Source organism: Narcine bancroftii, chromosome 12 (genome assembly GCF_036971445.1).
Source record: "Narcine bancroftii isolate sNarBan1 chromosome 12, sNarBan1.hap1, whole genome shotgun sequence".
In the NCBI taxonomy this organism is placed as follows: domain Eukaryota; kingdom Metazoa; phylum Chordata; class Chondrichthyes; order Torpediniformes; family Narcinidae; genus Narcine; species Narcine bancroftii.
The window spans coordinates 100,869,642-100,889,433 of NC_091480.1; the positions used below are offsets into that span (position 1 = coordinate 100,869,642).

The 19,792-nt window shown below is 55.6% G+C and overlaps 1 protein-coding gene across 1 annotated transcript in view; it reads left to right on the top strand.

The window, feature by feature from the left end:
* Positions 1–19,792, top strand: part of LOC138746687 (soluble guanylate cyclase 88E-like) — a 60,043-nt gene that overhangs the window by 10,762 nt on the left and 29,489 nt on the right. Inside the window, exons 7-8 of the mRNA XM_069904983.1 lie at positions 18,089–18,208; positions 18,473–18,557. Coding sequence (XP_069761084.1) covers positions 18,089–18,208; positions 18,473–18,557 — 205 coding nt within the window. The remainder of the gene's footprint in view (positions 1–18,088; positions 18,209–18,472; positions 18,558–19,792) is intronic.

The following is a 19,792-nucleotide window of genomic DNA, read 5'->3' on the forward strand; positions in this document are numbered from 1 at the left end:
TGTGTCACGGTGTCAAGCTGGTTGACGTGTGTCACGATGTCAGGGTGGGTTGACGTGTGTCACGAAGTCAGGGTGGGTTAACGTGTGTCACGAAGTCAGGGTGGGTTAACGTGTGTCACGGTGTCAGGGTGGGTTAACGTGTGTCACGGTGTCAGGGTGGGTTGACGTGTGTCACGAAGTCAGGGTGGGTTAACGTGTGTCACGGTGTCAGGGTGGGTTGACGTGTGTCACGGTGTCAGGGTGGGTTAACGTGTGTCACGGTGTCAGGGTGGGTTGACGTGTGTCACGAAGTCAGGGTGGGTTGACGTGTGTCACGAAGTCAGGGTGGGTTAACGTGTGTCACGGTGTCAGGGTGGGTTGACGTGTGTCACGAAGTCAGGGTGGGTTAACGTGTGTCACGGTGTCAGGGTGGGTTGACGTGTGTCACGAAGTCAGGGTGGGTTGACGTGTGTCACGGTGTCAGGGTGGGTTGACGTGTGTCACGAAGTCAGGGTGGGTTAACGTGTGTCACGATGTCAGGGTGGGTTGACGTGTGTCACGAAGTCAGGGTGGGTTAACGTGTGTCACGGTGTCAGGGTGGGTTGACGTGTGTCACGAAGTCAGGGTGGGTTAACGTGTGTCACGGTGTCAGGGTGGGTTGACGTGTGTCACGAAGTCAGGGTGGGTTGACGTGTGTCACGGTGTCAGGGTGGGTTGACGTGTGTCACGAAGTCAGGGTGGGTTAACGTGTGTCACGATGTCAGGGTGGGTTGACGTGTGTCACGAAGTCAGGGTGGGTTAACGTGTGTCACGGTGTCAGGGTGGGTTGACGTGTGTCACGAAGTCAGGGTGGGTTAACGTGTGTCACGGTGTCAGGGTGGGTTGACGTGTGTCACGAAGTCAGGGTGGGTTGACGTGTGTCACGGTGTCAGGGTGGGTTGACGTGTGTCACGAAGTCAGGGTGGGTTAACGTGTGTCACGATGTCAGGGTGGGTTGACGTGTGTCACGAAGTCAGGGTGGGTTAACGTGTGTCACGGTGTCAGGGTGGGTTGACGTGTGTCACGAAGTCAGGGTGGGTTGACGTGTGTCACGGTGTCAGGGTGGGTTGACGTGTGTCACGAAGTCAGGGTGGGTTAACGTGTGTCACGATGTCAGGGTGGGTTGAAGTGTGTCACGGTGTCAGGGTGGGTTGACGTGTGTCACGAAGTCAGGGTGGGTTAACGTGTGTCACGGTGTCAAGCTGGTTGACGTGTGTCACGGTGTCAAGCTGGTTGACGTGTGTCACGATGTCAGGGTGGGTTGACGTGTGTCACGAAGTCAGGGTGGGTTGACGTGTGTCACGGTGTCAGGGTGGGTTGACGTGTGCCAAGAAGTCAGGGTGGGTTAACGTGTGTCACGGTGTCAGGATGGGTTGACGTGTGTCACGGTGTCAAGCTGGTTGACGTGTGTCACGATGTCAGGGTGGGTTGACGTGTGTCACGAAGTCAGGGTGGGTTAACGTGTGTCACGAAGTCAGGGTGGGTTAACGTGTGTCACGGTGTCAGGGTGGGTTAACGTGTGTCACGGTGTCAGGGTGGGTTGACGTGTGTCACGAAGTCAGGGTGGGTTAACGTGTGTCACGGTGTCAGGGTGGGTTGACGTGTGTCACGGTGTCAGGGTGGGTTAACGTGTGTCACGGTGTCAGGGTGGGTTGACGTGTGTCACGAAGTCAGGGTGGGTTGACGTGTGTCACGAAGTCAGGGTGGGTTAACGTGTGTCACGGTGTCAGGGTGGGTTGACGTGTGTCACGAAGTCAGGGTGGGTTAACGTGTGTCACGAAGTCAGGGTGGGTTAACGTGTGTCACGGTGTCAGGGTGGGTTAACGTGTGTCACGGTGTCAGGGTGGGTTGACGTGTGTCACGGTGTCAAGCTGGTTGACGTGTGTCACGAAGTCAGGGTGGGTTAACGTGTGTCACGAAGTCAGGGTGGGTTAACGTGTGTCACGGTGTCAGGGTGGGTTGACGTGTGTCACGGTGTCAGGGTGGGTTGACGTGTGTCACGAAGTCAGGGTGGGTTAACGTGTGTCACGGTGTCAAGCTGGTTGACGTGTGTCACGGTGTCAAGCTGGTTGACGTGTGTCACGATGTCAGGGTGGGTTGACGTGTGTCACGGTGTCAGGGTGGGTTGACGTGTGTCACGGTGTCAAGCTGGTTGACGTGTGTCACGATGTCAGGGTGGGTTAACGTGTGTCACGGTGTCAGGGTGGGTTGACGTGTGTCACAGTGTCAAGCTGGTTGACGTGTGTCACGAAGTCAGGGTGGGTTAACGTGTGTCACGAAGTCAGGGTGGGTTAACGTGTGTCACGATGTCAGGGTGGGTTGACGTGTGTCACGGTGTCAAGCTGGTTGACGTGTGTCACGAAGTCAGGGTGGGTTAACGTGTGTCACGAAGTCAGGGTGGGTTAACGTGTGTCACGGTGTCAGGGTGGGTTAACGTGTGTCACGGTGTCAGGGTGGGTTGACGTGTGTCACGGTGTCAAGCTGGTTGACGTGTGTCACGAAGTCAGGGTGGGTTAACGTGTGTCACGAAGTCAGGGTGGGTTAACGTGTGTCACGATGTCAGGGTGGGTTGACGTGTGTCACGGTGTCAGGGTGGGTTGACGTGTGTCACGAAGTCAGGGTGGGTTAACGTGTGTCACGGTGTCAAGCTGGTTGACGTGTGTCACGGTGTCAAGCTGGTTGACGTGTGTCACGATGTCAGGGTGGGTTGACGTGTGTCACGGTGTCAGGGTGGGTTGACGTGTGTCACGGTGTCAAGCTGGTTGACGTGTGTCACGATGTCAGGGTGGGTTAACGTGTGTCACGGTGTCAGGGTGGGTTGACGTGTGTCACGGTGTCAAGCTGGTTGACGTGTGTCACGAAGTCAGGGTGGGTTAACGTGTGTCACGAAGTCAGGGTGGGTTAACGTGTGTCACGATGTCAGGGTGGGTTGACGTGTGTCACGGTGTCAGGGTGGGTTGACGTGTGTCACGAAGTCAGGGTGGGTTAACGTGTGTCACGGTGTCAAGCTGGTTGACGTGTGTCACGGTGTCAAGCTGGTTGACGTGTGTCACGATGTCAGGGTGGGTTGACGTGTGTCACGGTGTCAGGGTGGGTTGACGTGTGTCACAAAGTCAGGGTGGGTTAACGTGTGTCACGGTGTCAGGGTGGGTTGACGTGTGTCACGAAGTCAGGGTGGGTTAACGTGTGTCACGGTGTCAGGGTGGGTTGACGTGTGTCACGAAGTCAGGGTGGGTTGACGTGTGTCACGGTGTCAGGGTGGGTTGACGTGTGTCACGGTGTCAGGGTGGGTTGACGTGTGTCACGAAGTCAGGGTGGGTTAACGTGTGTCACGGTGTCAGGGTGGGTTGACGTGTGTCACGAAGTCAGGGTGGGTTGACGTGTGTCACGGTGTCAGGGTGGGTTGACGTGTGTCACGAAGTCAGGGTGGGTTAACGTGTGTCACGATGTCAGGGTGGGTTGAAGTGTGTCACGGTGTCAGGGTGGGTTGACGTGTGTCACAAAGTCAGGGTGGGTTAACGTGTGTCACGGTGTCAAGCTGGTTGACGTGTGTCACGGTGTCAAGCTGGTTGACGTGTGTCACGGTGTCAAGCTGGTTGACGTGTGTCACGATGTCAGGGTGGGTTGACGTGTGTCACGAAGTCAGGGTGGGTTGACGTGTGTCACGGTGTCAGGGTGGGTTGACGTGTGCCAAGAAGTCAGGGTGGGTTAACGTGTGTCACGGTGTCAGGATGGGTTGACGTGTGTCACGGTGTCAAGCTGGTTGACGTGTGTCACGATGTCAGGGTGGGTTGACGTGTGTCACGAAGTCAGGGTGGGTTGACGTGTGTCACGGTGTCAGGGTGGGTTGACGTGTGTCACGAAGTCAGGGTGGGTTAACGTGTGTCACGGTGTCAGGATGGGTTGACGTGTGTCACGGTGTCAGGATGGGTTGACGTGTGTCACGGTGTCAGGGTGGGTTGACGTGTGTCACGAAGTCAGGGTGGGTTAACGTGTGTCACGGTGTCAAGCAGGTTGACGTGTGTCACGATGTCAGGGTGGGTTGACGTGTGTCACGGTGTCAAGCTGGTTGACGTGTGTCATGAAGTCAGGGTGGGTTAACGTGTGTCACGATGTCAGGGTGGGTTGACGTGTGTCACGGTGTCAGGGTGGGTTGACGTGTGTCACGATGTCAGGGTGGGTTGACGTGTGTCACGATGTCAGGGTGGGTTGACGTGTGTCACGATGTCAGGATGGGTTGACGTGTGTCACGGTGTCAGGGTGGGTTGACGTGTGTCACGAAGTCAGGGTGGGTTAACGTGTGTTACGGTGTCAAGCTGGTTGACGTGTGTCACGGTATCAAGCTGGTTGACGTGTGTCACGGTGTCAGGGTGGGTTGACGTGTGTCACGGTGTCAGGGTGGGTTGACGTGTGTCACGAAGTCAGGGTGGGTTAACGTGTGTCACGGTGTCAAGCTGGTTGACGTGTGTCACGGTGTCAAGCTGGTTGATGTGTGTCACGATGTCAGGGTGGGTTGACGTGTGTCACGATGTCAGGATGGGTTGACGTGTGTCACGGTGTCAGACTGGGTTGACGTGTGTCACGAAGTCAGGGTGGGTTAACGTGTGTCACGGTGTCAGGATGCGTTGACGTGTGTCACGGTGTCAGGGTGGGTTGACGTGTGTCACGAAGTCAGGGTGGGTTAACGTGTGTCACGGTGTCAAGCAGGTTGACGTGTGTCACGATGTCAGGGTGGGTTGACGTGTGTCACGGTGTCAAGCTGGTTGACGTGTGTCATGAAGTCAGGGTGGGTTACGTGTGTCACGATGTCAGGGTGGGTTAACGTGTGTCACGGTGTCAGGGTGGGTTGACGTGTGTCACGGTGTCAAGCTGGTTGACGTGTGTCACGAAGTCAGGGTGGGTTAACGTGTGTCACGAAGTCAGGGTGGGTTAACGTGTGTCACGATGTCAGGGTGGGTTGACGTGTGTCACGGTGTCAGGGTGGGTTGACGTGTGTCACGAAGTCAGGGTGGGTTAACGTGTGTCACGGTGTCAAGCTGGTTGACGTGTGTCACGGTGTCAAGCTGGTTGACGTGTGTCACGATGTCAGGGTGGGTTGACGTGTGTCACGGTGTCAGGGTGGGTTGACGTGTGTCACGGTGTCAAGCTGGTTGACGTGTGTCACGATGTCAGGGTGGGTTAACGTGTGTCACGGTGTCAGGGTGGGTTGACGTGTGTCACGGTGTCAAGCTGGTTGACGTGTGTCACGAAGTCAGGGTGGGTTAACGTGTGTCACGAAGTCAGGGTGGGTTAACGTGTGTCACGATGTCAGGGTGGGTTGACGTGTGTCACGGTGTCAGGGTGGGTTGACGTGTGTCACGAAGTCAGGGTGGGTTAACGTGTGTCACGGTGTCAAGCTGGTTGACGTGTGTCACGGTGTCAAGCTGGTTGACGTGTGTCACGATGTCAGGGTGGGTTGACGTGTGTCACGGTGTCAGGGTGGGTTGACGTGTGTCACGAAGTCAGGGTGGGTTAACGTGTGTCACGGTGTCAGGGTGGGTTGACGTGTGTCACGAAGTCAGGGTGGGTTAACGTGTGTCACGGTGTCAGGGTGGGTTGACGTGTGTCACGAAGTCAGGGTGGGTTGACGTGTGTCACGGTGTCAGGGTGGGTTGACGTGTGTCACGGTGTCAGGGTGGGTTGACGTGTGTCACGAAGTCAGGGTGGGTTAACGTGTGTCACGGTGTCAGGGTGGGTTGACGTGTGTCACGAAGTCAGGGTGGGTTGACGTGTGTCACGGTGTCAGGGTGGGTTGACGTGTGTCACGAAGTCAGGGTGGGTTAACGTGTGTCACGATGTCAGGGTGGGTTGAAGTGTGTCACGGTGTCAGGGTGGGTTGACGTGTGTCACGAAGTCAGGGTGGGTTAACGTGTGTCACGGTGTCAAGCTGGTTGACGTGTGTCACGGTGTCAAGCTGGTTGACGTGTGTCACGGTGTCAAGCTGGTTGACGTGTGTCACGATGTCAGGGTGGGTTGACGTGTGTCACGAAGTCAGGGTGGGTTGACGTGTGTCACGGTGTCAGGGTGGGTTGACGTGTGCCAAGAAGTCAGGGTGGGTTAACGTGTGTCACGGTGTCAGGATGGGTTGACGTGTGTCACGGTGTCAAGCTGGTTGACGTGTGTCACGATGTCAGGGTGGGTTGACGTGTGTCACGAAGTCAGGGTGGGTTGACGTGTGTCACGGTGTCAGGGTGGGTTGACGTGTGTCACGAAGTCAGGGTGGGTTAACGTGTGTCACGGTGTCAGGATGGGTTGACGTGTGTCACGGTGTCAGGATGGGTTGACGTGTGTCACGGTGTCAGGGTGGGTTGACGTGTGTCACGGTGTCAGGGTGGGTTAACGTGTGTCACGGTGTCAGGGTGGGTTAACGTGTGTCACGGTGTCAGGGTGGGTTGACGTGTGTCACGGTGTCAAGCTGGTTGACGTGTGTCACGAAGTCAGGGTGGGTTAACGTGTGTCACGAAGTCAGGGTGGGTTAACGTGTGTCACGATGTCAGGGTGGGTTGACGTGTGTCACGGTGTCAGGGTGGGTTGACGTGTGTCACGAAGTCAGGGTGGGTTAACGTGTGTCACGGTGTCAAGCTGGTTGACGTGTGTCACGGTGTCAAGCTGGTTGACGTGTGTCACGATGTCAGGGTGGGTTGACGTGTGTCACGGTGTCAGGGTGGGTTGACGTGTGTCACGGTGTCAAGCTGGTTGACGTGTGTCACGATGTCAGGGTGGGTTAACGTGTGTCACGGTGTCAGGGTGGGTTGACGTGTGTCACGGTGTCAAGCTGGTTGACGTGTGTCACGAAGTCAGGGTGGGTTAACGTGTGTCACGAAGTCAGGGTGGGTTAACGTGTGTCACGATGTCAGGGTGGGTTGACGTGTGTCACGGTGTCAGGGTGGGTTGACGTGTGTCACGAAGTCAGGGTGGGTTAACGTGTGTCACGGTGTCAAGCTGGTTGACGTGTGTCACGGTGTCAAGCTGGTTGACGTGTGTCACGATGTCAGGGTGGGTTGACGTGTGTCACGGTGTCAGGGTGGGTTGACGTGTGTCACAAAGTCAGGGTGGGTTAACGTGTGTCACGGTGTCAGGGTGGGTTGACGTGTGTCACGAAGTCAGGGTGGGTTAACGTGTGTCACGGTGTCAGGGTGGGTTGACGTGTGTCACGAAGTCAGGGTGGGTTGACGTGTGTCACGGTGTCAGGGTGGGTTGACGTGTGTCACGGTGTCAGGGTGGGTTGACGTGTGTCACGAAGTCAGGGTGGGTTAACGTGTGTCACGGTGTCAGGGTGGGTTGACGTGTGTCACGAAGTCAGGGTGGGTTGACGTGTGTCACGGTGTCAGGGTGGGTTGACGTGTGTCACGAAGTCAGGGTGGGTTAACGTGTGTCACGATGTCAGGGTGGGTTGAAGTGTGTCACGGTGTCAGGGTGGGTTGACGTGTGTCACAAAGTCAGGGTGGGTTAACGTGTGTCACGGTGTCAAGCTGGTTGACGTGTGTCACGGTGTCAAGCTGGTTGACGTGTGTCACGGTGTCAAGCTGGTTGACGTGTGTCACGATGTCAGGGTGGGTTGACGTGTGTCACGAAGTCAGGGTGGGTTGACGTGTGTCACGGTGTCAGGGTGGGTTGACGTGTGCCAAGAAGTCAGGGTGGGTTAACGTGTGTCACGGTGTCAGGATGGGTTGACGTGTGTCACGGTGTCAAGCTGGTTGACGTGTGTCACGATGTCAGGGTGGGTTGACGTGTGTCACGAAGTCAGGGTGGGTTGACGTGTGTCACGGTGTCAGGGTGGGTTGACGTGTGTCACGAAGTCAGGGTGGGTTAACGTGTGTCACGGTGTCAGGATGGGTTGACGTGTGTCACGGTGTCAGGATGGGTTGACGTGTGTCACGGTGTCAGGGTGGGTTGACGTGTGTCACGAAGTCAGGGTGGGTTAACGTGTGTCACGGTGTCAAGCAGGTTGACGTGTGTCACGATGTCAGGGTGGGTTGACGTGTGTCACGGTGTCAAGCTGGTTGACGTGTGTCATGAAGTCAGGGTGGGTTAACGTGTGTCACGATGTCAGGGTGGGTTGACGTGTGTCACGGTGTCAGGGTGGGTTGACGTGTGTCACGATGTCAGGGTGGGTTGACGTGTGTCACGATGTCAGGGTGGGTTGACGTGTGTCACGATGTCAGGATGGGTTGACGTGTGTCACGGTGTCAGGGTGGGTTGACGTGTGTCACGAAGTCAGGGTGGGTTAACGTGTGTTACGGTGTCAAGCTGGTTGACGTGTGTCACGGTATCAAGCTGGTTGACGTGTGTCACGGTGTCAGGGTGGGTTGACGTGTGTCACGGTGTCAGGGTGGGTTGACGTGTGTCACGAAGTCAGGGTGGGTTAACGTGTGTCACGGTGTCAAGCTGGTTGACGTGTGTCACGGTGTCAAGCTGGTTGATGTGTGTCACGATGTCAGGGTGGGTTGACGTGTGTCACGATGTCAGGATGGGTTGACGTGTGTCACGGTGTCAGACTGGGTTGACGTGTGTCACGAAGTCAGGGTGGGTTAACGTGTGTCACGGTGTCAGGATGCGTTGACGTGTGTCACGGTGTCAGGGTGGGTTGACGTGTGTCACGAAGTCAGGGTGGGTTAACGTGTGTCACGGTGTCAAGCAGGTTGACGTGTGTCACGATGTCAGGGTGGGTTGACGTGTGTCACGGTGTCAAGCTGGTTGACGTGTGTCATGAAGTCAGGGTGGGTTACGTGTGTCACGATGTCAGGGTGGGTTAACGTGTGTCACGGTGTCAGGGTGGGTTGACGTGTGTCACGGTGTCAAGCTGGTTGACGTGTGTCACGAAGTCAGGGTGGGTTAACGTGTGTCACGAAGTCAGGGTGGGTTAACGTGTGTCACGATGTCAGGGTGGGTTGACGTGTGTCACGGTGTCAGGGTGGGTTGACGTGTGTCACGAAGTCAGGGTGGGTTAACGTGTGTCACGGTGTCAAGCTGGTTGACGTGTGTCACGGTGTCAAGCTGGTTGACGTGTGTCACGATGTCAGGGTGGGTTGACGTGTGTCACGGTGTCAGGGTGGGTTGACGTGTGTCACGGTGTCAAGCTGGTTGACGTGTGTCACGATGTCAGGGTGGGTTAACGTGTGTCACGGTGTCAGGGTGGGTTGACGTGTGTCACGGTGTCAAGCTGGTTGACGTGTGTCACGAAGTCAGGGTGGGTTAACGTGTGTCACGAAGTCAGGGTGGGTTAACGTGTGTCACGATGTCAGGGTGGGTTGACGTGTGTCACGGTGTCAGGGTGGGTTGACGTGTGTCACGAAGTCAGGGTGGGTTAACGTGTGTCACGGTGTCAAGCTGGTTGACGTGTGTCACGGTGTCAAGCTGGTTGACGTGTGTCACGATGTCAGGGTGGGTTGACGTGTGTCACGGTGTCAGGGTGGGTTGACGTGTGTCACGAAGTCAGGGTGGGTTAACGTGTGTCACGGTGTCAGGGTGGGTTGACGTGTGTCACGAAGTCAGGGTGGGTTAACGTGTGTCACGGTGTCAGGGTGGGTTGACGTGTGTCACGAAGTCAGGGTGGGTTGACGTGTGTCACGGTGTCAGGGTGGGTTGACGTGTGTCACGGTGTCAGGGTGGGTTGACGTGTGTCACGAAGTCAGGGTGGGTTAACGTGTGTCACGGTGTCAGGGTGGGTTGACGTGTGTCACGAAGTCAGGGTGGGTTGACGTGTGTCACGGTGTCAGGGTGGGTTGACGTGTGTCACGAAGTCAGGGTGGGTTAACGTGTGTCACGATGTCAGGGTGGGTTGAAGTGTGTCACGGTGTCAGGGTGGGTTGACGTGTGTCACGAAGTCAGGGTGGGTTAACGTGTGTCACGGTGTCAAGCTGGTTGACGTGTGTCACGGTGTCAAGCTGGTTGACGTGTGTCACGGTGTCAAGCTGGTTGACGTGTGTCACGATGTCAGGGTGGGTTGACGTGTGTCACGAAGTCAGGGTGGGTTGACGTGTGTCACGGTGTCAGGGTGGGTTGACGTGTGCCAAGAAGTCAGGGTGGGTTAACGTGTGTCACGGTGTCAGGATGGGTTGACGTGTGTCACGGTGTCAAGCTGGTTGACGTGTGTCACGATGTCAGGGTGGGTTGACGTGTGTCACGAAGTCAGGGTGGGTTGACGTGTGTCACGGTGTCAGGGTGGGTTGACGTGTGTCACGAAGTCAGGGTGGGTTAACGTGTGTCACGGTGTCAGGATGGGTTGACGTGTGTCACGGTGTCAGGATGGGTTGACGTGTGTCACGGTGTCAGGGTGGGTTGACGTGTGTCACGGTGTCAGGGTGGGTTAACGTGTGTCACGGTGTCAGGGTGGGTTAACGTGTGTCACGGTGTCAGGGTGGGTTGACGTGTGTCACGGTGTCAAGCTGGTTGACGTGTGTCACGAAGTCAGGGTGGGTTAACGTGTGTCACGAAGTCAGGGTGGGTTAACGTGTGTCACGATGTCAGGGTGGGTTGACGTGTGTCACGGTGTCAGGGTGGGTTGACGTGTGTCACGAAGTCAGGGTGGGTTAACGTGTGTCACGGTGTCAAGCTGGTTGACGTGTGTCACGGTGTCAAGCTGGTTGACGTGTGTCACGATGTCAGGGTGGGTTGACGTGTGTCACGGTGTCAGGGTGGGTTGACGTGTGTCACGGTGTCAAGCTGGTTGACGTGTGTCACGATGTCAGGGTGGGTTAACGTGTGTCACGGTGTCAGGGTGGGTTGACGTGTGTCACGGTGTCAAGCTGGTTGACGTGTGTCACGAAGTCAGGGTGGGTTAACGTGTGTCACGAAGTCAGGGTGGGTTAACGTGTGTCACGATGTCAGGGTGGGTTGACGTGTGTCACGGTGTCAGGGTGGGTTGACGTGTGTCACGAAGTCAGGGTGGGTTAACGTGTGTCACGGTGTCAAGCTGGTTGACGTGTGTCACGGTGTCAAGCTGGTTGACGTGTGTCACGATGTCAGGGTGGGTTGACGTGTGTCACGGTGTCAGGGTGGGTTGACGTGTGTCACGAAGTCAGGGTGGGTTAACGTGTGTCACGGTGTCAGGGTGGGTTGACGTGTGTCACGAAGTCAGGGTGGGTTAACGTGTGTCACGGTGTCAGGGTGGGTTGACGTGTGTCACGAAGTCAGGGTGGGTTGACGTGTGTCACGGTGTCAGGGTGGGTTGACGTGTGTCACGGTGTCAGGGTGGGTTGACGTGTGTCACGAAGTCAGGGTGGGTTAACGTGTGTCACGGTGTCAGGGTGGGTTGACGTGTGTCACGAAGTCAGGGTGGGTTGACGTGTGTCACGGTGTCAGGGTGGGTTGACGTGTGTCACGAAGTCAGGGTGGGTTAACGTGTGTCACGATGTCAGGGTGGGTTGAAGTGTGTCACGGTGTCAGGGTGGGTTGACGTGTGTCACGAAGTCAGGGTGGGTTAACGTGTGTCACGGTGTCAAGCTGGTTGACGTGTGTCACGGTGTCAAGCTGGTTGACGTGTGTCACGGTGTCAAGCTGGTTGACGTGTGTCACGATGTCAGGGTGGGTTGACGTGTGTCACGAAGTCAGGGTGGGTTGACGTGTGTCACGCTGTCAGGGTGGGTTGACGTGTGCCAAGAAGTCAGGGTGGGTTAACGTGTGTCACGGTGTCAGGATGGGTTGACGTGTGTCACGGTGTCAAGCTGGTTGACGTGTGTCACGATGTCAGGGTGGGTTGACGTGTGTCACGAAGTCAGGGTGGGTTGACGTGTGTCACGGTGTCAGGGTGGGTTGACGTGTGTCACGAAGTCAGGGTGGGTTAACGTGTGTCACGGTGTCAGGATGGGTTGACGTGTGTCACGGTGTCAGGATGGGTTGACGTGTGTCACGGTGTCAGGGTGGGTTGACGTGTGTCACGAAGTCAGGGTGGGTTAACGTGTGTCACGGTGTCAAGCAGGTTGACGTGTGTCACGATGTCAGGGAGGGTTGACGTGTGTCACGGTGTCAAGCTGGTTGACGTGTGTCATGAAGTCAGGGTGGGTTAACGTGTGTCACGATGTCAGGGTGGGTTGACGTGTGTCACGGTGTCAGGGTGGGTTGACGTGTGTCACGATGTCAGGGTGGGTTGACGTGTGTCACGATGTCAGGGTGGGTTGACGTGTGTCACGATGTCAGGATGGGTTGACGTGTGTCACGGTGTCAGGGTGGGTTGACGTGTGTCACGAAGTCAGGGTGGGTTAACGTGTGTTACGGTGTCAAGCTGGTTGACGTGTGTCACGGTATCAAGCTGGTTGACGTGTGTCACGGTGTCAGGGTGGGTTGACGTGTGTCACGGTGTCAGGGTGGGTTGACGTGTGTCACGAAGTCAGGGTGGGTTAACGTGTGTCACGGTGTCAAGCTGGTTGACGTGTGTCACGGTGTCAAGCTGGTTGATGTGTGTCACGATGTCAGGGTGGGTTGACGTGTGTCACGATGTCAGGATGGGTTGACGTGTGTCACGGTGTCAGACTGGGTTGACGTGTGTCACGAAGTCAGGGTGGGTTAACGTGTGTCACGGTGTCAGGATGCGTTGACGTGTGTCACGGTGTCAGGGTGGGTTGACGTGTGTCACGAAGTCAGGGTGGGTTAACGTGTGTCACGGTGTCAAGCAGGTTGACGTGTGTCACGATGTCAGGGTGGGTTGACGTGTGTCACGGTGTCAAGCTGGTTGACGTGTGTCATGAAGTCAGGGTGGGTTACGTGTGTCACGATGTCAGGGTGGGTTAACGTGTGTCACGGTGTCAGGGTGGGTTGACGTGTGTCACGGTGTCAAGCTGGTTGACGTGTGTCACGAAGTCAGGGTGGGTTAACGTGTGTCACGAAGTCAGGGTGGGTTAACGTGTGTCACGATGTCAGGGTGGGTTGACGTGTGTCACGGTGTCAGGGTGGGTTGACGTGTGTCACGAAGTCAGGGTGGGTTAACGTGTGTCACGGTGTCAAGCTGGTTGACGTGTGTCACGGTGTCAAGCTGGTTGACGTGTGTCACGATGTCAGGGTGGGTTGACGTGTGTCACGGTGTCAGGGTGGGTTGACGTGTGTCACGGTGTCAAGCTGGTTGACGTGTGTCACGATGTCAGGGTGGGTTAACGTGTGTCACGGTGTCAGGGTGGGTTGACGTGTGTCACGGTGTCAAGCTGGTTGACGTGTGTCACGAAGTCAGGGTGGGTTAACGTGTGTCACGAAGTCAGGGTGGGTTAACGTGTGTCACGATGTCAGGGTGGGTTGACGTGTGTCACGGTGTCAGGGTGGGTTGACGTGTGTCACGAAGTCAGGGTGGGTTAACGTGTGTCACGGTGTCAAGCTGGTTGACGTGTGTCACGGTGTCAAGCTGGTTGATGTGTGTCACGATGTCAGGGTGGGTTGACGTGTGTCACGATGTCAGGATGGGTTGACGTGTGTCACGGTGTCAGACTGGGTTGACGTGTGTCACGAAGTCAGGGTGGGTTAACGTGTGTCACGGTGTCAGGATGCGTTGACGTGTGTCACGGTGTCAGGGTGGGTTGACGTGTGTCACGAAGTCAGGGTGGGTTAACGTGTGTCACGGTGTCAAGCAGGTTGACGTGTGTCACGATGTCAGGGTGGGTTGACGTGTGTCACGGTGTCAAGCTGGTTGACGTGTGTCATGAAGTCAGGGTGGGTTACGTGTGTCACGATGTCAGGGTGGGTTGACGTGTGTCACGGTGTCAGGGTGGGTTGACGTGTGTCACGATGTCAGGGTGGGTTGACGTGTGTCACGGTGTCAGGGTGGGTTGACGTGTGTCACGATGTCAGGGTGGGTTGACGTGTGTCACGATGTCAGGATGGGTTGACGTGTGTCACGGTGTCAGGGTGGGTTGACGTGTGTCACGAAGTCAGGGTGGGTTAACGTGTGTCACGGTGTCAAGCTGGTTGACGTGTGTCACGGTATCAAGCTGGTTGACGTGTGTCACGGTGTCAGGGTGGGTTGACGTGTGTCACGATGTCAGGATGGGTTGACGTGTGTCACGGTGTCAGGGTGGGTTGACGTGTGTCACGAAGTCAGGGTGGGTTAACGTGTGTCACGGTGTCAAGCTGGTTGACGTGTGTCACGGTGTCAAGCTGGTTGACGTGTGTCACGATGTCAGGGTGGGTTGACGTGTGTCACGATGTCAGGATGGGTTGACGTGTGTCACGGTGTCAGGGTGGGTTGACGTGTGTCACAAAGTCAGGGTGGGTTAACGTGTGTCACGGTGTCAGGATGGGTTGACGTGTGTCACGGTGTCAGGGTGGGTTGACGTGTGTCACGAAGTCAGGGTGGGTTAACGTGTGTCACGGTGTCAAGCAGGTTGACGTGTGTCACGATGTCAGGGTGGGTTGACGTGTGTCACGGTGTCAAGCTGGTTGACGTGTGTCATGAAGTCAGGGTGGGTTAACGTGTGTCACGATGTCAGGGTGGGTTGACGTGTGTCACGGTGTCGGGGTGGGTTGACGTGTGTCACGAAGTCAGGGTGGGTTAACGTGTGTCACGGTGTCAAGCAGGTTGACGTGTGTCACGATGTCAGGGTGGGTTGACGTGTGTCACGGTGTCAAGCTGGTTGACGTGTGTCATGAAGTCAGGGTGGGTTAACGTGTGTCACGGTGTCAGGATGGGTTGACGTGTGTCACGGTGTCAGGGTGGGTTGACGTGTGTCACGGTGTCAGGGTGGGTTGACGTGTGTCACGATGTCAGGGTGGGTTGACGTGTGTCACGGTGTCAGGGTGGGTTGACGTGTGTCACGAAGTCAGGGTGGGTTAACGTGTGTCACGGTGTCAAGCTGGTTGACGTGTGTCACGGTGTCAAGCTGGTTGACGTGTGTCACGGTGTCAGGGTGGGTTGACGTGTGTCACGATGTCAGGATGGGTTGACGTGTGTCACGGTGTCAGGGTGGGTTGACGTGTGTCACGAAGTCAAGGTGGGTTAACGTGTGTCACGGTGTCAGGATGGGTTGACGTGTGTCACGGTGTCAGGGTGGGTTGACGTGTGTCATGAAGTCAGGGTGGGTTAACGTGTGTCACGGTGTCAAGCTGGTTGACGTGTGTCACGGTGTCAGGGTGGGTTGACGTGTGTCACGAAGTCAGGGTGGGTTGACGTGTGTCACGGTGTCAGGGTGGGTTGACGTGTGTCACGATGTCAGGATGGGTTGACGTGTGTCACGGTGTCAGGGTGGGTTGACGTGTGTCACGAAGTCAGGGTGGGTTAACGTGTGTCACGGTGTCAGGATGGGTTGACGTGTGTCACGGTGTCAGGGTGGGTTGACGTGTGTCACGAAGTCAGGGTGGGTTAACGTGTGTCACGGTGTCAAGCTGGTTGACGTGTGTCACGGTGTCAGGGTGGGTTGACGTGTGTCACGAAGTCAGGGTGGGTTGACGTGTGTCACGGTGTCAGGGTGGGTTGACGTGTGTCACGGTGTCAGGGTGGGTTGACGTGTGTCACGGTGTTAAGCTGGTTGACGTGTGTCACGGTGTCAGGGTGGGTTGACGTGTGTCACGGTGTCAGGGTGAGTTAACGTGTGTCACGATGTCAGGATAGGTTAACGTGTGTCACGGTGTCAGGGTGGGTTAACGTGTGTCACGATGTCAGGATGAGTTGACGTGTGTCACGGTGTCAGGGTGGGTTGACGTGTGTCACGGTGTCAAGCTGGTTGACGTGTGTCACGAAGTCAGGGTGGGTTAACGTGTGTCACGATGTCAGGGTGGATTGACGTGTGTCACGAAGTCAGGGTGGGTTGACGTGTGTCACGATGTCAGGATGGGTTAACGTGTGTCACGATGTCAGGGTGGGTTGACGTGTGTCACGAAGTCAGGGTGGGTTAACGTGTGTCACGATGTCAGGATAGGTTAACGTGTGTCACGTTGTCAGGATGAGTTGACGTGTGTCACGGTGTCAGGGTGGGTTGACGTGTGTCACGGTGTCAAGCTGGTTGACGTGTGTCACGAAGTCAGGGTGGGTTAACGTGTGTCACGATGTCAGGGTGGGTTAACGTGTGTCACGATGTCAGGATAGGTTAACGTGTGTCACGATGTCAGGATGAGTTGACGTGTGTCACGGTGTCAGGGTGGGTTGACGTGTGTCACGGTGTCAAGCTGGTTGACGTGTGTCACGAAGTCAGGGTGGGTTAACGTGTGTCACGATGTCAGGATGGGTTGACGTGTGTCACGAAGTCAGTGTGGGTTGACATGTGTAACGATGTCAGGATGGGTTGACGTGTTTCACGATGTCAGGGTGGGTTGACGTGTGTCACGAAGTCAGGGTGGGTTAACGTGTGTCACGATGTCAGGATAGGTTAACGTGTGTCACAATGTCAGGATGAGTTGACGTGTGTCACGGTGTCAGGGTGGGTTGACGTGTGTCACGGTGTCAAGCTGGTTGACGTGTGTCACGAAGTCAGGGTAGGTTAACGTGTGTCACGATGTCAGGATGGGTTGACGTGTGTCACGAAGTCAGGGTGGGTTGACGTGTGTCACGATGTCAGGGTGGGTTGACGTGTGTCACGATGTCAGGGTGGGTTGACGTGTGTCACGATGTCAGGATGGGTTGACGTGTGTCACGATGTCAGGGTGGGTTGACGTGTGTCACGAAGTCAGGGTGGGTTAACGTGTGTCACGATGTCAGGATAGGTTAACGTGTGTCACGATGTCAGGATGAGTTGACGTGTGTCACGGTGTCAGGGTGGGTTGACGTGTGTCACGGTGTCAAGCTGGTTGACGTGTGTCACGAAGTCAGGGTGGGTTAACGTGTGTCACGATGTCAGGATGGGTTGACGTGTGTCACGACGTCAGGATGGGTTGACGTGTGTCACAAAGTCAGGGTGGGTTGACATGTGTCACGATGTCAAGCTGGTTGACGTGTGTCACGATGTCAGGGTGGGTTAACGTGTGTCACGACGTCAGGATGGGTTGATGTGTGTCACGGTGTCAAGCTGGTTGACGTGTGTCACGATGTCAGGGTGGGTTGACGTGTGTCACGATGTCAGGGTGGGTTGACGTGTGTCACGAAGTCAGGGTGGGTTGACGTGTGTCACGATGTCAGGATGGGTTGACGTGTGTCACGATGTCAGGGTGGGTTGACGTGTGTCACGAAGTCAGGGTGGGTTAACGTGTGTCACGATGTCAGGATAGGTTAACGTGTGTCACGATGTCAGGATGAGTTGACATGTGTCACGGTGTCAGGGTGGGTTGACGTGTGTCACGGTGTCAAGCTGGTTGACGTGTGTCACGAAGTCAGGGTGGGTTAACGTGTGTCACGATGTCAGGATGGGTTGACGTGTGTCACGAAGTCAGGGTGGGTTAACGTGTGTCACGATGTCAGGATGGGTTGACGTGTTTCACGATGTCAGGATGGGTTGACGTGTGTCACGATGTCAGGGTGGGTTGACGTGTGTCACGAAGTCAGGGTGGGTTGATGTGTGTTACGATGTCAAGCTGGTTGACGTGTGTCACGATGTCAGGGTGGGTTAACGTGTGTCACGATGTCAGGATGGGTTGATGTGTGTCACGGTGTCAAGCTGGTTGACGTGTGTCACGATGTCAGGGTGGGTTGACGTGTGTCACGGTGTCAAGCTGGTTGACATGTGTCACGATGTCAGGGTGGGTTGACGTGTGTCACGATGTCAGGGTGGGTTGATGTGTGTCACAATGTCAGGGTGGGTTGACGTGTGTCACGAAGTCAGGGTGGGTTAACGTGTGTCACGATGTCAGGATGGGTTGACGTGTGTCACGAAGTCAGGGTGGGTTAACGTGTGTCACGATGTCAGGATGGGTTGACGTGTGTCACGATGTCAGGATGGGTTGACGTGTGTCACGATGTCAGGGTGGGTTGACGTGTGTCACGAAGTCAGGGTGGGTTGATGTGTGTCACGATGTCAAGCTGGTTGACGTGTGTCACGATGTCAGGGTGGGTTAACGTGTGTCATGATGTCAGGATGGGTTGATGTGTGTCATGGTGTCAAGCTGGTTGACGTGTGTCACGGTGTCAGGGTGGGTTGACGTTTTGTCATTGTGATGGATATTGATGCCACTTTGCCTTCCCCAGGACATGGTGGTTCACAACGTGGGCTCTGGTCTGGCCACGGTTTTCCCTGACCTGGACGGAAAACTGATCACTGATACATTCCTGCTGGCCCGTCCCCTGGTGGAGTTCACCTGGAGCATGGTGAGGCCGTACCGGGGGGGGGGGGGCGGGGGTGGGTGGGGGTTTGGGTGCTGCTGAATGGGGGTGATGCTTGGAGAGCCTCTCACTGTCTCTCTCCAGATGTCTAACACCAGTCCCTCCGACCCCTCTCCACTGACCCCTCCCCACCAACCCCTCCCCATCCCTCTCCGCCCACTGCCCTCCAGGGACCGGCTGCTGTGCAGGGCTGAACAGTGACCCATATAGAGAGAGGTTGATCAGCGAATCTCCCACTTCCTGTTGCAGATCATTTCTCACCCCAACAACCTCTTTGAGATCATCTCCAAGGAACCAGTGAAACGGGAGAGAAACCTCCACAACCGAGTACAGAGTGAGTGAGGGAGGGGAGGGGAAGAGGGATTGGAGGAGGGGGGGAGAGGGAGCTTGGGAGGTGGTGGATGGGAGCAATGAGGTAGGGGATCCTATTAGAGAGGATTCTTATGGACAGGATTTGTGAGCATTTAGCGATGGACTGTCTACTCAGGGAGAGTCAGTGTTGCTGTGTGAGGGGCAGTCATTATTCAAGAGTTTTTGAAGGAGTGAGAAATGGAATTGATGAGGGTAGAGCAGTAGATGTGGTCCACATGGATTTTAGCAAGACATTTGACAATGGTAGACTCATTCAGAAAGTCATGAGATCCATGAACCTTGGCTGTGTGGATTCAGAATTGGCTTGCCCGCTCTGGGACCCCTGCTCTTGATGATTTTTATAAATGATCTGGATGAAGATGCGGAAGGATGGGTCAGTAAGTTTGCAGATGACACGAAGGATGGAGGAGATGTGGATGGTGTAGAAGGTTGTTGTAGGTTACAACAGGATACAAACCGAATGTAGAGTTGGGAGGAAAAGTGACAGATGGAATTCAATCTGGGTAAGTGTGAATTGATGCAATTTGGAAGGAAAACCAGAACCCAGAAGGGTTAATGGCAGGAACAGTGTGGATGCTTGAGGTTGCTGCACAAGGACATCCCAGGTCAAGGTTCCATTTATTGCCAAGTAATATACATGATATACTTCAACTTTTGCATGTCCCTAACAATAAGAGGAGAAGCACAAGAGGGTCTGTGGATTTGCCTCCAGCCACCCCACAGCCTCTGCAGCCACACAGACTCCGGTTCAAACCTTCGGCAGCCAAGCTCCTGATCCAGACCTCCAACACCATCAACAAGACCAGTGCCCGAGGTCCCTTGCAATCCCTTATTGGCTTCAGCACCCTCGAATACTAATACCTTGTTCCCATCTCCAGTAGCCTGTGTGAGTCCTTCAAAGTTCAAATTTATTGTCAAAGTACACACATGACATCCCATACTACCCTGAGATTCTTTTTGTTGCATGCAATACAGAATTTATCGATAACTATACTCAAGAACGGATACCTATACTAAAGAGAGAAATGTAAACAAACTGTTCAATACAGAAAAAAAATATTGAATAACAAATAATGTGCAAAGAGGCCTTGACAAGTCCCCAGGAGGTTGCAGTCTGTGTTTATCCTTCAGCCACTGAGCCCCTCACTGGTCAGCTGCCATGGCCATCTTCCTTGTAGGGTCATCACCCACACTATG